At 37.6% G+C, this 15,979-nt stretch overlaps 3 protein-coding genes and 3 long non-coding RNA genes across 7 annotated transcripts in view; 5 read left to right on the top strand and 1 right to left on the bottom strand.

Moving 5' to 3' along the window:
• Positions 1 to 12,012, top strand: part of LOC141834779 (putative LRR receptor-like serine/threonine-protein kinase At1g53440) — a 17,651-nt gene extending 5,639 nt beyond the window's left edge. The window contains exons 19-25 of the mRNA XM_074722146.1: positions 2,061 to 2,073; positions 8,350 to 8,474; positions 8,789 to 8,949; positions 9,019 to 9,229; positions 9,361 to 9,598; positions 10,561 to 10,711; positions 11,412 to 12,012. Coding sequence (XP_074578247.1) covers positions 2,061 to 2,073; positions 8,350 to 8,474; positions 8,789 to 8,949; positions 9,019 to 9,229; positions 9,361 to 9,598; positions 10,561 to 10,711; positions 11,412 to 11,762 — 1,250 coding nt within the window. The 3' untranslated portion in view covers positions 11,763 to 12,012. The remainder of the gene's footprint in view (positions 1 to 2,060; positions 2,074 to 8,349; positions 8,475 to 8,788; positions 8,950 to 9,018; positions 9,230 to 9,360; positions 9,599 to 10,560; positions 10,712 to 11,411) is intronic.
• Positions 38 to 1,290, top strand: LOC141835001 (uncharacterized). The gene is made up of 7 exons (XM_074722415.1): positions 38 to 141; positions 235 to 306; positions 437 to 508; positions 623 to 694; positions 782 to 853; positions 939 to 1,010; positions 1,100 to 1,290. Exons 1-7 carry the CDS (start codon positions 38 to 40, stop codon positions 1,173 to 1,175), a joined length of 540 nt encoding a protein of 179 aa, XP_074578516.1. The 3' UTR covers positions 1,176 to 1,290.
• LOC141834780 (uncharacterized) lies at positions 1,349 to 2,013 on the top strand. The gene is made up of 5 exons (XR_012602345.1): positions 1,349 to 1,414; positions 1,500 to 1,562; positions 1,653 to 1,691; positions 1,807 to 1,856; positions 1,960 to 2,013. It is a non-coding gene; the product is annotated as an uncharacterized LOC141834780 (long non-coding RNA).
• Positions 2,294 to 4,355, top strand: LOC141834782 (uncharacterized). 2 transcript variants are annotated; one of them, XR_012602348.1, is made up of 3 exons: positions 2,294 to 2,852; positions 3,225 to 3,308; positions 4,189 to 4,355. It is a non-coding gene; the product is annotated as an uncharacterized LOC141834782 (long non-coding RNA). The 2 variants fall into 2 exon arrangements; XR_012602347.1 differs by having other exon boundaries at positions 2,294 to 2,874.
• On the top strand, positions 6,171 to 8,236 carry LOC141834781 (uncharacterized). Its single transcript, XR_012602346.1, has 3 exons — positions 6,171 to 6,693; positions 7,066 to 7,149; positions 8,030 to 8,236. It is a non-coding gene; the product is annotated as an uncharacterized LOC141834781 (long non-coding RNA).
• A 293-nt stretch (positions 12,013 to 12,305) lies between the features above and the next one.
• On the bottom strand, positions 12,306 to 15,931 carry LOC141835120 (transcription initiation factor TFIID subunit 14b). Its single transcript, XM_074722550.1, is given in 7 exon segments — positions 12,306 to 12,600; positions 13,478 to 13,593; positions 13,661 to 13,848; positions 13,936 to 14,157; positions 14,262 to 14,344; positions 15,691 to 15,704; positions 15,707 to 15,931. Coding segments are annotated over 7 exon segments (729 nt in total). The 5' UTR covers positions 15,726 to 15,931; the 3' UTR covers positions 12,306 to 12,513.
• Between the last annotated feature and the right edge of the window lie 48 nt (positions 15,932 to 15,979).

Genomic DNA, 15,979 nt, shown 5'->3' with positions numbered 1-15,979 from the left:
TCTTCAGGAATTTGTAGGGTGACAATGATCTGAAGATATGAAATTTGTGGTCGTTATTTCATTGTGCAGGTCCCTCCTTGGAAATAGGATTTCTGGTACAATTCCTAAGGAGCTGGGAGGCATGATCACCCTTGAAGAATTGTGACATTCTTGCTTCCATCTAAAATAACTACTATCTGGGTTTTTGTTTCTCATCGAGTTCTTAGTCATCATGGAACTTTATCTCACAAACAGGGTACTTGAAGGTAATCAATTGGAAGGATCAATACCTGCTGAACTTGGAAAACTTACCAATTTACGACGCTTGTAAGTCTTTGTCAATATATGTTAATACACAACCTATGCCATAGAACGCCCATAAGCTCAACTTTGTCATTAAAACTCCCTTGTAAAGATGGGCTTGTTTAAATTATTCAACTCATTTATTTCCTTACAGACTTGCTAATGGGAACTATCTAACCGGGGAGTTGCCAGATTCGTTTGGGAACCTGCAAAACCTCACATATTTGTATGTCTCACAATACATTTTCAATATTTGCAAGTTAGGATGGTCTATTGTGGTTATTACAGCCAATATCTGGGAAAAAGAAATGGGCACTTAAGCATGTCTAATATTTTGCAGTTTGATTGATGGTAATCCAATATCTGGGAAAATTCCAAGATTCATTGGGAATTGGACACAGCTTGAGAGACTGTATTTACTACTGCTCATTTATTTTCTGATATTCTTATACTTGCGAGTTCATTCAGTCATTGTAATCAAAATTACACTTTGCTACAGAGATATGCAAGGCACATCTATGGAGGGACCTTTTCCTCTCAGTTTCTCAACTTTGATGAATTTGAAAGAGCTGTAAGAGAAATTTAATCCACTTCTCTGAAACATTTTTTGTCTATTAGTCTTAACTTTTAATCATCAAGCTTTCTTTAATTTGCAGAAGGGTGAGCGACTTGAAAGGAGGAATTGGTACATTCCCTCCATTGCAGAATATGAAAAAAATGCTAAAATTGTGAGTCCCAAATATGGAAAAGGAGCAAAAGTTGCTTTTGTTTACATTTTACCCAAACCATTTACCTGCTGGTTACTACTACGATACAGGGTCTTGAGAAACTTATCAATATCTGGTGAACTTCCTGAATATATTGCAGAAATGAGCACTCTAAATACCTTGTAAGCTTATTGAGAGATTCATTTGATAAGTTTTAGCTTTTTCTTCTTTCGAGGAAAAACTTGCAATCGTCTTCTACAAAGCTGCATTATTGAGATTTATTCTTAACGTTGCCACCAATTATGTGAACCATTCACCTATTCTCATAGTTATTGTGTGACTTAATCTTCTTTGTGTAGGTACCTTACAAATAATAAGTTCACTGGAGCAATACCCAGTTGGATCTTAACGAGCACTCGCCAATTGTAAGGAATTTGCTTCTGCAATATAATGTTGGATATCAGCAATATTACATTGTATATTCATAATCTAATGGTTCATTTTACACAGTGATATATCCTACAACTCTTTTACGGGACTACCTGCACCCTCTGCTTGCCAGCAAGGCACTGTGTTAGTAATCCATGACCTGAATAAACTCAAAGTTGGCTTACTTTCTGATAACATTTGTGCCTTGTCTAATATTGATTTTTATTCTTGTAGCAATCTTGCATCAAGCTATTCATCAACAAATTCTAAAAAGTATGTTTGTTTGTATCGTTTTCTTCTTATTTCTTTACTTGTGGCATGATTAGTCATTCAGTTGTCACTTCTGATTTATAAAAGAGAATTGCACTGATTTCATTTCTTTTGATAGCATAAGACCATGCTTACAGAGAAACTTACCATGTTCTGGGGAAGCTAGAAGTGAGTATCATAACCTGATAATATACTTTTTGTTTTTGAACTGTCAAGCTCATGAAGATATCTGAGCATAAGCAATGTTCATTAATTTTTGTGCTTCTCACAGATTACAATTTTTTTATAAACTGCGGTGGTGGTAAGGTGATTATTGATGGCAATGAGTGTAACACCCCGATTATTTCTCCCTATTTTAGGAATATTAAATAGATTTAAAATTATAATAAAAGATTCTGTAGTTAAATGATAGAAGGGGAGTTTGATGAAATAAAATAGGTGAAAAGATTCGCCTTGCAAAGACGAATCCAACGAGACCAAGTTTGACCAAATCGGAAGTCGTTTGATGGCTGAACCAGGTGAACCAAGTCTGAACCCGGTTCGCTACAGTAAAAGAATTTTGGACCCGGTTTAATTAATTACTGTTCACAAAAGAAAATATATATATTAAAAACCCTTTCTCCCCCTTTCGCCGCGCGACCTACGCTCCGCGAGACCGCGTCCGCCGCGCGGACGGCGTCCACTGTGCCCGATTCTGCCGGCGAAAAGCTCGGAACGGCCCAAGGAGGAGGGCTTTAAAGGAACCCTAGCCGAACACCGAAGCCACCGCAGTTTCCCCTTCGCCGCCGCCGCGTGGAAAAGCAGAGCCGACGTCGCCGGACCGCCGCCTGCAGCACCGCGACGCCCCTGCTGCGCACAGAGAACGCCGCCGCCCAGCCAACGCTCGACGCCAGCACGCCCGACCGCCCGTCGCCTGCTCGCGTGGAGAGGACCAGCGTCATCACCGGCGCTGCGGGAAGAGAAGCGGAGGCGACGCCCTTCCCCTGTTTCTCCTCTTCCTCCTTCACTGCCGCCGCATCTCCTCTGTTCGAAGCCTCGTCGCGCCCTGATCAGCTCCGCCGCGCCTCCTTGCCACCAACCTCTGCCCTGTTCACGTGAAGAAGAAGAAGCCCCGCCGAGCAACCGCCGAGGGTAGCAACCGGAGAAGAAGGAATAGCCATTTCGGTAACGATTTGGAAATAGGAAGGTTTGGATTAATTAAAATCATTAGTTAATTAATTAAGGTTAGTTTAAAGTAAGATTAATTAGATGATTGATATGTTAATCAGATAATTAGTTAATTAGTAAATTGTTAATCAATCTAAGTTAGATAATTAGTAATTATTTTAATTAAAGGTTATTTAAGTAATGAAATATTATAAATTGTTAATTAATGATTAGTTTAGTGATTAATTAGTATATATTGAAAGGATTTGGTTAGACATGGATTAATAGTTGATTAATTAAGTATTGGGACATAAATAATTAATGGATAATTAATGGAAGGATTAGATTGGGTTAATGATGTCGGTTAAGCTGTAGTTATGATTTTGCTAGGTAGCGCGAAGAAGGTGCTAGAGCCCTTCGGAGAAGGTCTTCGATTTCACAAACTTTAGCGTTAAAAACCTAGTGAGCAGACAAGTAAGTACATTTCTCACCTGCAGTATGAGTGGTTTTCGTATTGTTCTTTGGCATGATTATGTTAAGCTTTCCATGACATGATTTGTGTTAAACATGAATGTATTTATATGTATGCTCTTTCTATGACGTGATTTATGTTAGACGTGAATGTATTTATGTGTTCTTCCTCTAGTATGATTCATGTTAAAATAAGAATATATATATGTTCTTTCCATAGTATGATTTAGGATTTAACCATGAATATGTAAATTATTCTTCCTATTTAGGATGGAAGTAAAGCATGATAAATGATTGATGAAAGGACAAAGATATAGAAAGTAAAAGAGTAACGACACGGTCGACGGGCCGACGGTCGACGGTCGACGACCACAAGGGTCGCCAAATGGGCCGCCGAATGGACCGCCAAATGGGCTGGGCCGGGTCGTTACAATTCAAACGTATGACTTTCAATTATAAAGAAACTAAGAAATTTCCTATGCCGACGGTCGACGGTCGACGACCACAAGGGTCGCCAAATGGGCCGCCGAATGGACCGCCAAATGGGCTGGGCCGGATGAGTAACGACACGGTCGACGAGCCGACGGTCGACGGTCGACGACCACAAGGGTCGCCAAATGGGCCGCCGAATGGACCGCCAAATGGGCTGGGCCGGGTCGTTACAATTCAAACGTATGACTTTCAATTATAAAGAAGCTAAGAAATTTTCTATGCAATACAAATATTTCCATGTTCAGGTAGTTTCTGCTTAAGTACATGACTTCATAACTACAAGTTATTTCCTGTTTAATTACTAAGAAAGCATGCAATGATTTCCGTTGTTTTGTGAGATTAGGTATGTACTTACTAAGCTTTGCTTATAGTTGCATTCCTTATACTGCAGATAGAGGTAAAGAAAAGTGTTAAGCAACGGGAGGCAGCAGGAGCAGTGTTCGATGTGTGTGGCGGCGGAACCGCGGATTAGAATAAATAAATGAATAAACACCTTATATCAATTATGTATTTTATATCAATGGCTTCCGATCATGCATCGTAAATTGAACAGTTGTTTTATTCCGTTATAAGAATATTCCTTTTGATAGAATTTATCTATTGGATTTTCTACCAATAATTTAATAATGATAAGATATACGTAACATCCCCCTATTAGAAAGGAGGAGGGTCGTTACAAATGGTATCAGAGCAGGCTCCGCCCTTCCGTCACACGCACATCAAGCATCAATCCTGCCGCTTTCCAAGTAAGAAGTATACTTAGGCTTTATTTTCTTTTATGATTAGTATGATTTTATGTTAGACATGCTTCTGATTATTAGCCTCAAGAATGATGCTTAAGTCACCTAGCTATTATGATTAGCCTAGAGAATGATTTTCAGTAGGCATGGTTACCTTTGGCATAAAGAATGATTAGTAAGTTATACATGTTAAATAGATGCAAGATTTTGATAGAATATTAACCTTACCTTTGGGATAAGGATGCAAGTTGGAATATTACTAGTAATATAGTATTGTATTGAGTTAATGGAGGGATAAGATTCATGTACTCCACTCTAAATAGTTGGGACTAATACGACTTGAAGATATTTCTTCTACATGAAGTATTAAATATATTTGGGATACAACTATTTTCCATGTAAAATACTTTATATATTAGATATGGTTTCAGTAAATAGTTAAGATGGATATATATGAAATCTAAGTAAGGCTCCATGTATCTCCCTCATACAGTTAAGATTAATACAACTTGAAGATGATGATTATGTTTCTCATGTGTATGTAAAGAAAAATTAGATTAGACCATATCATTATTTATTATTTAGGATGTAAATATTATTGATTATATGGAGGTAATTTCAGTAGAAGAAACAAATAATGGAATAGTTAAGATAGATGGGCATGGGATCCTTATTTAAGAAGTATTGGGTATATATCTTAAATGTATTATTTAATAAGAAGGGAATATTGATGTGAATATTATAATAAGATAGAATGAGTGGTCGAAATAAAGAGAACCTTATCAAGTACTCCTCTTAGGCTAAAAAGGAATTTTCTAAAAAGCTACCATACGATCTCTTTCTATGATTAGTATAAAGAATGATTAATGAATTAGACATGCTAGTATATATGTGTAGTGTTGTATTAGAATAGTAAGTTTATATTCGACCTTGTTATTTATGAATAAAAAGAACATGGCTAGAAGACGAGCTAATACCGAGCCAAATGACGAGCCCTATTAGAGTTGATTGTCCAAAGAGGGAGGAGATATGAACAGGAAGTTCGTACCATAATTTAAGAGAGATGGGAATATCATCACTGTTGTTCTATAACCTTTTTGGGAGATGTTGTAATAGCACTGAGAAAAACAGGTGGTTGACTGATTAGTTAGTTAACTCAGGAGGAATTACCAACCAATAGAATGTGTTCAGTTATCTCAGTTGATGAATCAATTAAGATAGCTATTGGCAAAACCAAAGGTTAAAGAAGATATGAGATAAAAGTATCCCAAGTTATTCTAAGTTTCGAGGACGAAACTTTTATAAGGATGGGAGATTGTAACACCCCGATTATTTCTCCCTATTTTAGGAATATTAAATAGATTTAAAATTATAATAAAAGATTCTTTAGTTAAATGATAGAAGGGGAGTTTGATGAAATAAAATAGGTGAAAAGATTCGCCTTGCAAAGACGAATCCAACGAGACCAAGTTTGACCAAATCGGAAGTCGTTTGATGGCTGAACCAGGTGAACCAAGTCTGAACCCGGTTCGCTACAGTAAAAGAATTTTGGACCCGGTTTAATTAATTACTGTTCACAAAAAAAAAATATATATATATTAAAAACCCTTTCTCCCCCTTTCGCCGCGCGACCTACGCTCCGCGAGACCGCGTCCGCCGCGCGGACGGCGCCCACTGTGCCCGATTCTGCCGGCGAAAAGCTCGGAACGGCCCAAGGAGGAGGGCTTTAAAGGAACCCTAGCCGAACACCGAAGCCACCGCAGTTTCCCCTTCGCCGCCGCCGCGTGGAAAAGCAGAGCCGACGTCGCCGGACCGCCGCCTGCAGCACCGCGACGCCCCTGCTGCGCACAGAGAACGCCGCCGCCCAGCCAACGCTCGACGCCAGCACGCCCGACCGCCCGTCGCCTGCTCGCGTGGAGAGGACCAGCGTCATCACCGGCGCTGCGGGAAGAGAAGCGGAGGCGACGCCCTTCCCCTGTTTCTCCTCTTCCTCCTTCACTGCCGCCGCATCTCCTCTGTTCGAAGCCTCGTCGCGCCCTGATCAGCTCCGCCGCGCCTCCTTGCCACCAACCTCTGCCCTGTTCACGTGAAGAAGAAGAAGCCACGCCGAGCAACCGCCGAGGGTAGCAACCGGAGAAGAAGGAATAGCCATTTCGGTAACGATTTGGAAATAGGAAGGTTTGGATTAATTAAAATAATTAGTTAATTAATTAAGGTTAGTTTAAAGTAAGATTAATTAGATGATTGATATGTTAATCAGATAATTAGTTAATTAGTAAATTGTTAATCAATCTAAGTTAGATAATTAGTAATTATTTTAATTAAAGGTTATTTAAGTAATGAAATATTATAAATTGTTAATTAATGATTAGTTTAGTGATTAATTAGTATATATTGAAAGGATTTGGTTAGACATGGATTAATAGTTGATTAATTAAGTATTGGGACATAAATAATTAATGGATAATTAATGGAAGGATTAGATTGGGTTAATGATGTCGGTTAAGCTGTAGTTATGATTTTGCTAGGTAGCGCGAAGAAGGTGCTAGAGCCCTTCGGAGAAGGTCTTCGATTCCACAAACTTTAGCGTTAAAAACCTAGTGAGCAGACAAGTAAGTACATTTCTCACCTGCAGTATGAGTGGTTTTCGTATTGTTCTTTGGCATGATTATGTTAAGCTTTCCATGACATGATTTGTGTTAAACATGAATGTATTTATATGTATGCTCTTTCTATGACGTGATTTATGTTAGACGTGAATGTATTTATGTGTTCTTCCTCTAGTATGATTCATGTTAAAATAAGAATATATATATGTTCTTTCCATAGTATGATTTAGGATTTAACCATGAATATGTAAATTATTCTTCCTATTTAGGATGGAAGTAAAGCATGATAAATGATTGATGAAAGGACAAAGATATAGAAAGTAAAAGAGTAACGACACGGTCGACGGGCCGACGGTCGACGGTCGACGACCACAAGGGTCGCCAAATGGGCCGCCGAATGGACCGCCAAATGGGCTGGGCCGGGTCGTTACAATTCAAACGTATGACTTTCAATTATAAAGAAACTAAGAAATTTCCTATGCCGACGGTCGACGGTCGACGACCACAAGGGTCGCCAAATGGGCCGCCGAATGGACCGCCAAATGGGCTGGGCCGGATGAGTAACGACACGGTCGACGAGCCGACGGTCGACGGTCGACGACCACAAGGGTCGCCAAATGGGCCGCCGAATGGACCGCCAAATGGGCTGGGCCGGGTCGTTACAATTCAAACGTATGACTTTCAATTATAAAGAAGCTAAGAAATTTTCTATGCAATACAAATATTTCCATGTTCAGGTAGTTTCTGCTTAAGTACATGACTTCATAACTACAAGTTATTTCCTGTTTAATTACTAAGAAAGCATGCAATGATTTCCGTTGTTTTGTGAGATTAGGTATGTACTTACTAAGCTTTGCTTATAGTTGCATTCCTTATACTGCAGATAGAGGTAAAGAAAAGTGTTAAGCAACGGGAGGCAGCAGGAGCAGTGTTCGATGTGTGTGGCGGCGGAACAGCGGATTAGAATAAATAAATGAATAAACACCTTATATCAATTATGTCTTTTATATCAATGGCTTCCGCATCTTAAATTGAACAGTTGTTTTATTCCGTTATAAGAATATTCCTTTTGATAGAATTTATCTATTGGATTTTCTACCAATAATTTAATAATGATAAGATATACGTAACATCCCCCTATTAGAAAGGAGGAGGGTCGTTACAGTATGAATGTCAATGCTCTAATCTTTGTTTCTTTTTTACTACAAATCATAAGAAGCTCACTGTTGGAGCTATTCTGGCCATTGTTGCTAGTGCTTGTCTGGTGATTCTACTGATTTTGTGTCCCCCTTATTCCATATGGTTGGAGTACTTTTTTTCTGCCTTGTGTAAATGATATGCCCTAGGATTATTTGTCTTTAATCACTACCTATGTCTTGTTTTTTATGAAATATGGTTGGTAGAGATCTAATATGTTTTTTCTTATGAAATGTTGCAGTGTTGTAGCAGATGCAGTCGAAAAATATTTCCTATTTTCTGAAAAGATCAACATTATTACTGTTATTCCATTGACCTTTATTTGACAGTGTAGTTATACTTATAATTTTATCTCTGTGCATGCATATTCCACTTGTAACTATGGTTTCGGTTGAAGTAGATGCTTAGCTGATTTCCTATATTAAGGGAAATATTTTACTTCAAGCTCATAAATTATCTATTCAGAACATTGGCATGATACTTGCAGAACTCAAAGGAATGGAACTGCAAACTTGGCAATTCAGTTTAAAGTGTATCAAAGCTGCCACCAATAATTTTGATCCATCAAATAAGATAGGTGAAGGAGGATTTGGTCCAGTTTACAAGGTAAAATATGCATTGAAACGTTTTAGTTTTGGCTCCTTCATCATACAACCTTTTTGCTCCATTTCTCAGGGTTTATTACCAGATGGTTCGGAGATTGCTGTCAAGCAACTTTCTTCAAAGTCTAAACAAGGGAATCGTGAATTCCTCAATGAAATAGGCGTTATATCTGCCTTGCAGCATCCAAATCTCGTGAAGCTCAATGGATGTTGTATTGAAGGGAACCAGTTGTTACTTATTTATGAATATATGGAAAATAATAGTCTTGCTCGAGCTCTGCTTGGTTAGTGCTTCTCTATACCTATTTCCTACTACAAGAACTTAAAAAGTTACCAGTGTGGCTTTTATCCTCTTTCACTCCCCTCTTTCTTTCTAGTTATGCTATACAGGTTTACGTTAGTTGTCTTATTCTAGGTCCTGAAAATTATAGATTGAAACTGGACTGGAAAATCAGGCAGAAGATTTGCCTAGGAATAGCAAGAGGTTTAGCATATCTCCATGAGGAATCAAGGTTGAAGATTGTTCACCGAGACATCAAGACAACAAATATTTTGCTTGACAAGGATCTCAATGCAAAAATCTCAGATTTCGGCTTGGCTAAACTTGATGAACAAGAAAACACCCACATTAGCACTAGAATTGCAGGCACTTAGTAAGTTTCTCTTTACTGTTTCATAACCATGTCATAATTCTTTTCCAGTATATCGCTGAAACTTGTAAACAGCCTAATGATTGATTTTGGTGGTCTAACTGTCCTGTTTTCACTATTTGACCAAGAAACAAAAGAGGCATATTGTAAATTTGTAGCATCTGCTTCATAATGTCGCTGCACTCTTCTTCTCTCCTTTTACTTTATTTAGAGTAGCAAGCTCTAAGGATGGATCCCCCAATCTGAGAAGAGTATGCTCCCAAGAGGAGCATTGCTAATTTGGAAACCGATTGTAACTTGCATTATTTAAGCTTAGACACGGAAAGGACTAGGACAATTTGAGGTAATAAAGTATTTTCAACTTGCATTAATTTGATGTGTTGTTGAGTAAAACCATTTTGTATAATCTGGATCAAGATTTTCTGACTGATGTTAAGTCCAAGGCCCTAGGAGTCCATATACTTAGTTTTAATCAATGTTTGCGAGAAATAGAGTGCATTGCCAGTAAACAAACAATACTAAAAGATCCTCAATAATACTGATAAGATGCAGCGGGGGCACAACAATTGCGAAAATTTGGATTACAATGCCTTACATCAAAGTTGGTAAGAATCTCTGAATTCAGTCTTTGATTGAGTTGATCTGATCTTAAAAAGGGTTATATCCTTCGTAACTCTCCCAAACCGAAGCCATTGCAGGATAGTGAAGATGAAGTGATGAATTCTGTAGGATTATGATAAAATAAAGATAGATTAGGATTCAATATTCTACTATCGTGACAAGGAATTGATATTGGAAGAGAAACTAAGTAAATAAATCCTTTTAATCAATGTCTGTTTACTATATATATTCTAACCAACTACAATACAGTATCCAAAATAGAACAAAGGGACATACCTTTAGCTGGTATTCTAGCTGATACTGCTTGCTTTATTAACTTGTAAACAATGAATTTGTTCATGCAGCGGATACATGGCTCCTGAATATGCGATGAGAGGTTACTTGACTGACAAAGCTGATGTTTACAGCTTTGGAGTTGTAACACTGGAAGTTATCAGTGGAAAGAGCAACACAAAGTATAGGCCAGAAGATGATTGTGTCTATCTTCTTGACTGGGTGAGTACAATAACTCTTAAGATATGTTGGCTAATTATCTGTATTGACATCTGAAATGTGCTAGTGCAACTTTTAAGATGCATTTTGACCAGTGATTTGATTTATAAAGCCACTATCACATGATATTCCCACATTTATGGTTCAACTTGTCAAGCCATTAGCATCTGAAAATACTTCTCAACTTTTCATCTCTGAACTTGTGATATGTAATTCTGCCATCATTAAGCAACTCATATTGACCCAAAACAGTGTATTTAGTAGATCATGCAATAAAACATGCCAGTTAAGATTGTTTTAGCGATGACATTCTTCCATTCAAAGAAAAAGGGTTATCCACTGAAACAATAAAAATGGATCTTAATTTGCTCACACATTTTGTCGCACAAAGCAACTGATTTTATTTTTTCAGCTTTCTTATGCTTATCTTGATTTTGGCAGTGAGAATTTATTATTAGATAATCAATTGTTTCAAACAGAATACTTTACTCTGCATTCTTTTGTTAGCACAAATTTTGCTTGACCTCCAGTGCATTCATATTATTGCAGTTTGAGGCAATTCAGTTCATAGAATCTTTGAGCTAAGCCACTATATTTAACCAACAAACTAGTCTTTATTATCCGTGTAACCTCTTCAATTGATTGATCAGTGCTCTACTTCTAACCTCCTAACTGGTAACCTTTTTTCATACATGGAAAATAGGCTTATGTTTGCCATGAGAAGGGAAAGCTGCTTGAACTCGTTGATCCTGCTCTCGGTTCTAACTTCTCCAGGGATGAAGCCTTGCAGATGTTAAAGTTGGCTCTTCTTTGCACCAACATATCTCCCACTCTGAGGCCAAATATGTCTGCAGTGGTCAGCATGCTCGAAGGGAAGACCCCCATAGAGCTCCTTACTGTACAGAGGTCGATATCCGACTGTGAAGATTTAAGGTTCAAGGCCTTTGAGAAGCTAGCCGATACTAACCAAACAGAAACCAATCCTTCAGACTGGCCAGGGCCTGATTCCTCCCTCTCTGAACAGAATCAAGGAGAGAGTGCGCTGCTTTCATAGAAAAGAAATTTCCTCACATTATAGGGACAAAGTATGGCCTTTATGATCATATTTCTGTATGCATACATGCGACAACTGTTCTATTAGGATTAAATTTGCAACTTCAAATTTGAAGTGTGTATTTTCTAAGTTCCATCTGAAAGTCTCGTAAAGACCTAGCTTGAGGATGATGCTATATTAGTGTTGTTGATATGAGAATGCTAACTCAGATTATCAGATATCACCTTTCTCCATTGAGATTTAGTACTTATTCATGTAGTTCAAAATGCTTTTTGTGCTATCAAGGAATGGTGTGTGATGCAATTTTTTTTTATATTTTAGGTGTCTCATTTTATTATAGAGGGTGTATTTGTCTTCCACTACTACATATGTTCATATTGAAGTTGCCTAATACATTCGAACTTGTTAGCATACTCAAATCATTTGGCTGTCCGATTTGGTAAGCCAATCCTGCTTGCTGAACAATTTTCATAAGATCTCGTAACCTGACTTGCAGCGAACAAAAAGAATCCTTAGATGTTTGGACCAACACAAGTGCTCCCACAAAGTCATTGAAGACGATACAATCAGATCATCACAGAACATAACAACACTTTTTTGGTACATCTTTCCACTCGAGCACAATTAAGAAGCATCTGATTCCTAGCATACATACACAAAGATCGAAGTACTCGTAGAAAAGTAGCAATAGGAAGTGCATCAAATTACACCAGTAACTATATTCCCTACACCAATTCAGAGTTGAAGGCTGTTATTGTCCAGAGGTGGCTTTTGATTGTGGGGGCAAACCATCGATCATGCTCAATTGCCTCCTAAGCTTTGCTATATGCGCCTGCACCTGTAACAGGGACAACATATCCTAAAGATAGCTCTTCCAATAGAAGAAATCAACAAACTTTTCCATTTATACCGGGAGTTACCTCACTACATGTCAATAAACACACCTTATTTTCGACTTTAGGCGGTATGCAGAATAATACAAAGAGGTCTAGTAATTCACTAAGAATAGAGAATTTCACTAATGTGATATTGATAGAGAATACTATCAATACAAGCAAATGAATCAACTTAAACATACAAGATTATGGACGAATAGACGAAAGCATGAATCTCTGGCAAAAGTGTACCAAACCAGCATATACCGTTGCATAGCATTGACACAAGAGTTAATCTTAGAAGACATTAGGATCATTCGAAATAAATTTCGCATGAGAAAAAAGTTTGTTTACTATTGACAAAGTCATCAACTCATACTCTAGCTTAGCAAAACATGCAACAAACCAGAGTTTCTAAGAGAAATGTATGGATAAATTACAAAAAGTTGATCTTCACTAAGATCGTCTTGTATTAATAGTTTCCAAATCATGGTAGGCCAATTAGCACACAACTTATGGCACTAAAAACTTAATGTGGCACAAATATAAAAAAAAAACATAATGTGGTCCTCAAATGATACATTTTTTTTACAATCTAAAACTTACATTTTGTAACAATAAATTTGAGGTCTGTAACTATTTTATTATGCCTTGGTGTCATTAGTCATTAAACAATATAGTGAAAGGAAACATCTTTTTAGGTAGCCTTTTGAGATGATTGCTTAGTTGTGAGAAGCAAGCCTATTGTAAAATTAAAAGCAAATAACCTATACAATGTTAGAATGATGAATGCATAGTGAATTATGCATAATTATCACCATAAAGGATATTCAAATTGACCTGTTGTCGAGCAGCTGCAAGTTTTAACAGTTCATCTGCTTCTGAAAAGTTCATAAACCATTGATTGAGTGCATGATCCTTGGTGTCACCTCTTTTCTTTACATGAGTAATAGGAGCTAAAAAGAAGCTGTCAAACCAAATGAAGACATGATGAAGAAGGTCAAATAACAGCAAGAACTATACCAGGACTTGGCAAATTCAAGCCAGAAGGTAGCCTTGGAACAATTGCAGCAGGATGATTTTGGACCCGGGCAAAAAAGGATTTTGTAGGCTCATAAAAAACTATTTCATCATATGATTCTGCAACAACAGGTTTTTTAGTAGATTGGGGCCCACTTTCCTCCTCGGGAAACAATTTTAGCTGATGGTATCTGTAAATAACTATGACATGTCAATTAGTTAGCTGGTGAGGTTAGTCAAACAAGAACAATGAACTAAAATTGTCTGGACGGGCTTACAGATCAAGTTGTTTGTCACATACATCACTGTGGAAAAAGAGTGTAATTGCTATTTCAAATTCACCCCATCCAGATTCAGAAAGTTCAAAAGGTGGCGAATCTACAACCCGTGTCGGGTTGTTGAAACTAGGGTGCAATTGAAAGACAGCACGCTTTATTATTACACTCAGATCCTCATTTGTAGCGCTTCGGACATAGACAGTCCATTTGTGTGAATTGTACCTCCAAAATGCAACAAGATTAACTTGCCATGAGGCTCATGAGAAAGGAAGTTTCCTGAAAATAAACAGAAGCAGTCCAACGACTGAAAAACAGAAATGACTTACTCGCTTGCCTTTTTACCGAGCCAAAATGCCATTGTTCCATAAACAACTGGAAAGCTAATTTCAACATCTTTGAGCCTTTTGGTCTGAGATTGAAAAAAAAAGAAGAGATAACAAAGATAATCAAATCAATATCAAAATAAATGTTTTTTGGTTATCATAGTAAGATTACTAGCATGGTAGAAGTTTGAATTGTAACCAAGGCACAGTTATAAAAAAAGTTCTACTTTCCCTTTGTAAGTAATCTTAGATCAACTTGAAAATGGCTTTGATTTAATCAGATGTGCAAATTTACAAGTCGACTGAACAATTAATTTAAAGGGTGAAATTGAGGCATCTTCCCCCACCTATACAAATCACACATGAATCACATAAGAGAGTTAGTGCTAGTATCACATCCTGCAAGGAAATTCTGTTAATTATTCTTTTCATAAAATAGTTGATAGTAGAGAAGAAAATAGAAAGAGCAAAAGAAATATCGGATAAACTACAATTCTGAAAGATTGTTAGAATACTACACACCCAAATGGCCAGGGCACTGCAAATAATAATGAGTCCTTCTGACAGCATACTTTCAGATTTTAATCATAATTGTGGTGGTTATTTACCACTTGATCAATAAAAGTAATATATGTTTCGAGATGCATGACATGGGACCCCACTGCAAGACCCCTTAGACTGCGGTGTCAAATAGCAGCCAGCAACAACACCTATTGCTGGACAACAAAGTCGAGTACAAGAAAACATTACCCAAGAAAATTTTTACCATTCATTTGTAAGGTGTACAAATTTCTAGCAAAGTCTAATATTCGTATCTACATTAATGTATGCAGTGCATCAGCAATATGCTATAAATGATACAAACATCTTAAATATGGAGTTGTTGCGTTGTCACTTAGCTTTAAATTACCCAGCTTAACCAATCCTCATATTACTTTTACTGATAATACTAATGCATTAACCTTCATGATATAATAACAAATATGTTTAACAGAGCAAATAGGCAAGAGAAAACCTTAATTCAACCACAAAAGTCAGATTAGAAGTTGCTGCAAATGTTGTTACTATTCGACGACATCAGTATCGAATATCTCAGAAGAATTGTAGCAAGAAACTACTAGTGAATGTAGCGCACAAAGAACTAGATACCTATGAAAAAAAAATTACTTGAGACCCAAAACCGAAGGAACAGCACACTAGAGATTAAAAAAAAAAAAAAATCCTCAAGAGGATTCGCCGAGCAAATTATATAAATTGGTCGTTCCCATTGTAGAAGAGAAATCACAGAAGTAGTAAAAAAAACATTTTTGTAAAGGTATGAAAAAGCTTATCTACGGCCTGAGACTAAAATAAAACATGGGATCAAAACATAAGCTCATTAACAACAAGAAACCTCGATAATTCGTCAATCATACGGATGAAAAACACCAACCTCGTCCACTTGTGTGCACCACGGGATTCCATCATCTACACCTGGAATTCAACAGTCTCCTGCAAAATAAAAACTATAATCGCGACCAGCTTCTCCCTCCGGATCGGCGCCACAAGTCCGGCCGTCTCCTGGTCTCGCCGGCGTCGATGCTAAGCAAATGGAGCTCGCGTCGATGCCTAGCAGTGGCTCGGCGAAACCAAGGGTTTGGAATTGAATCGGAAACGAAGTGGTGGGCTGGGCTTTGATTAATGGGCTTGAACCGAATACTAAAAAGCGCCCTTTTTGATTA

The sequence above is a fragment of the Curcuma longa genome, chromosome 9, assembly GCF_044706935.1.
Source record: "Curcuma longa cultivar G26 ecotype Majalengka, Jawa Barat chromosome 9, ITB_CL_G26_1.1, whole genome shotgun sequence".
Taxonomy (NCBI): Eukaryota; Viridiplantae; Streptophyta; class Magnoliopsida; order Zingiberales; family Zingiberaceae; genus Curcuma; species Curcuma longa.
Note: the sequence above shows the minus strand (reverse complement) of the source record. Positions and strands in the feature narration are given on the sequence as shown.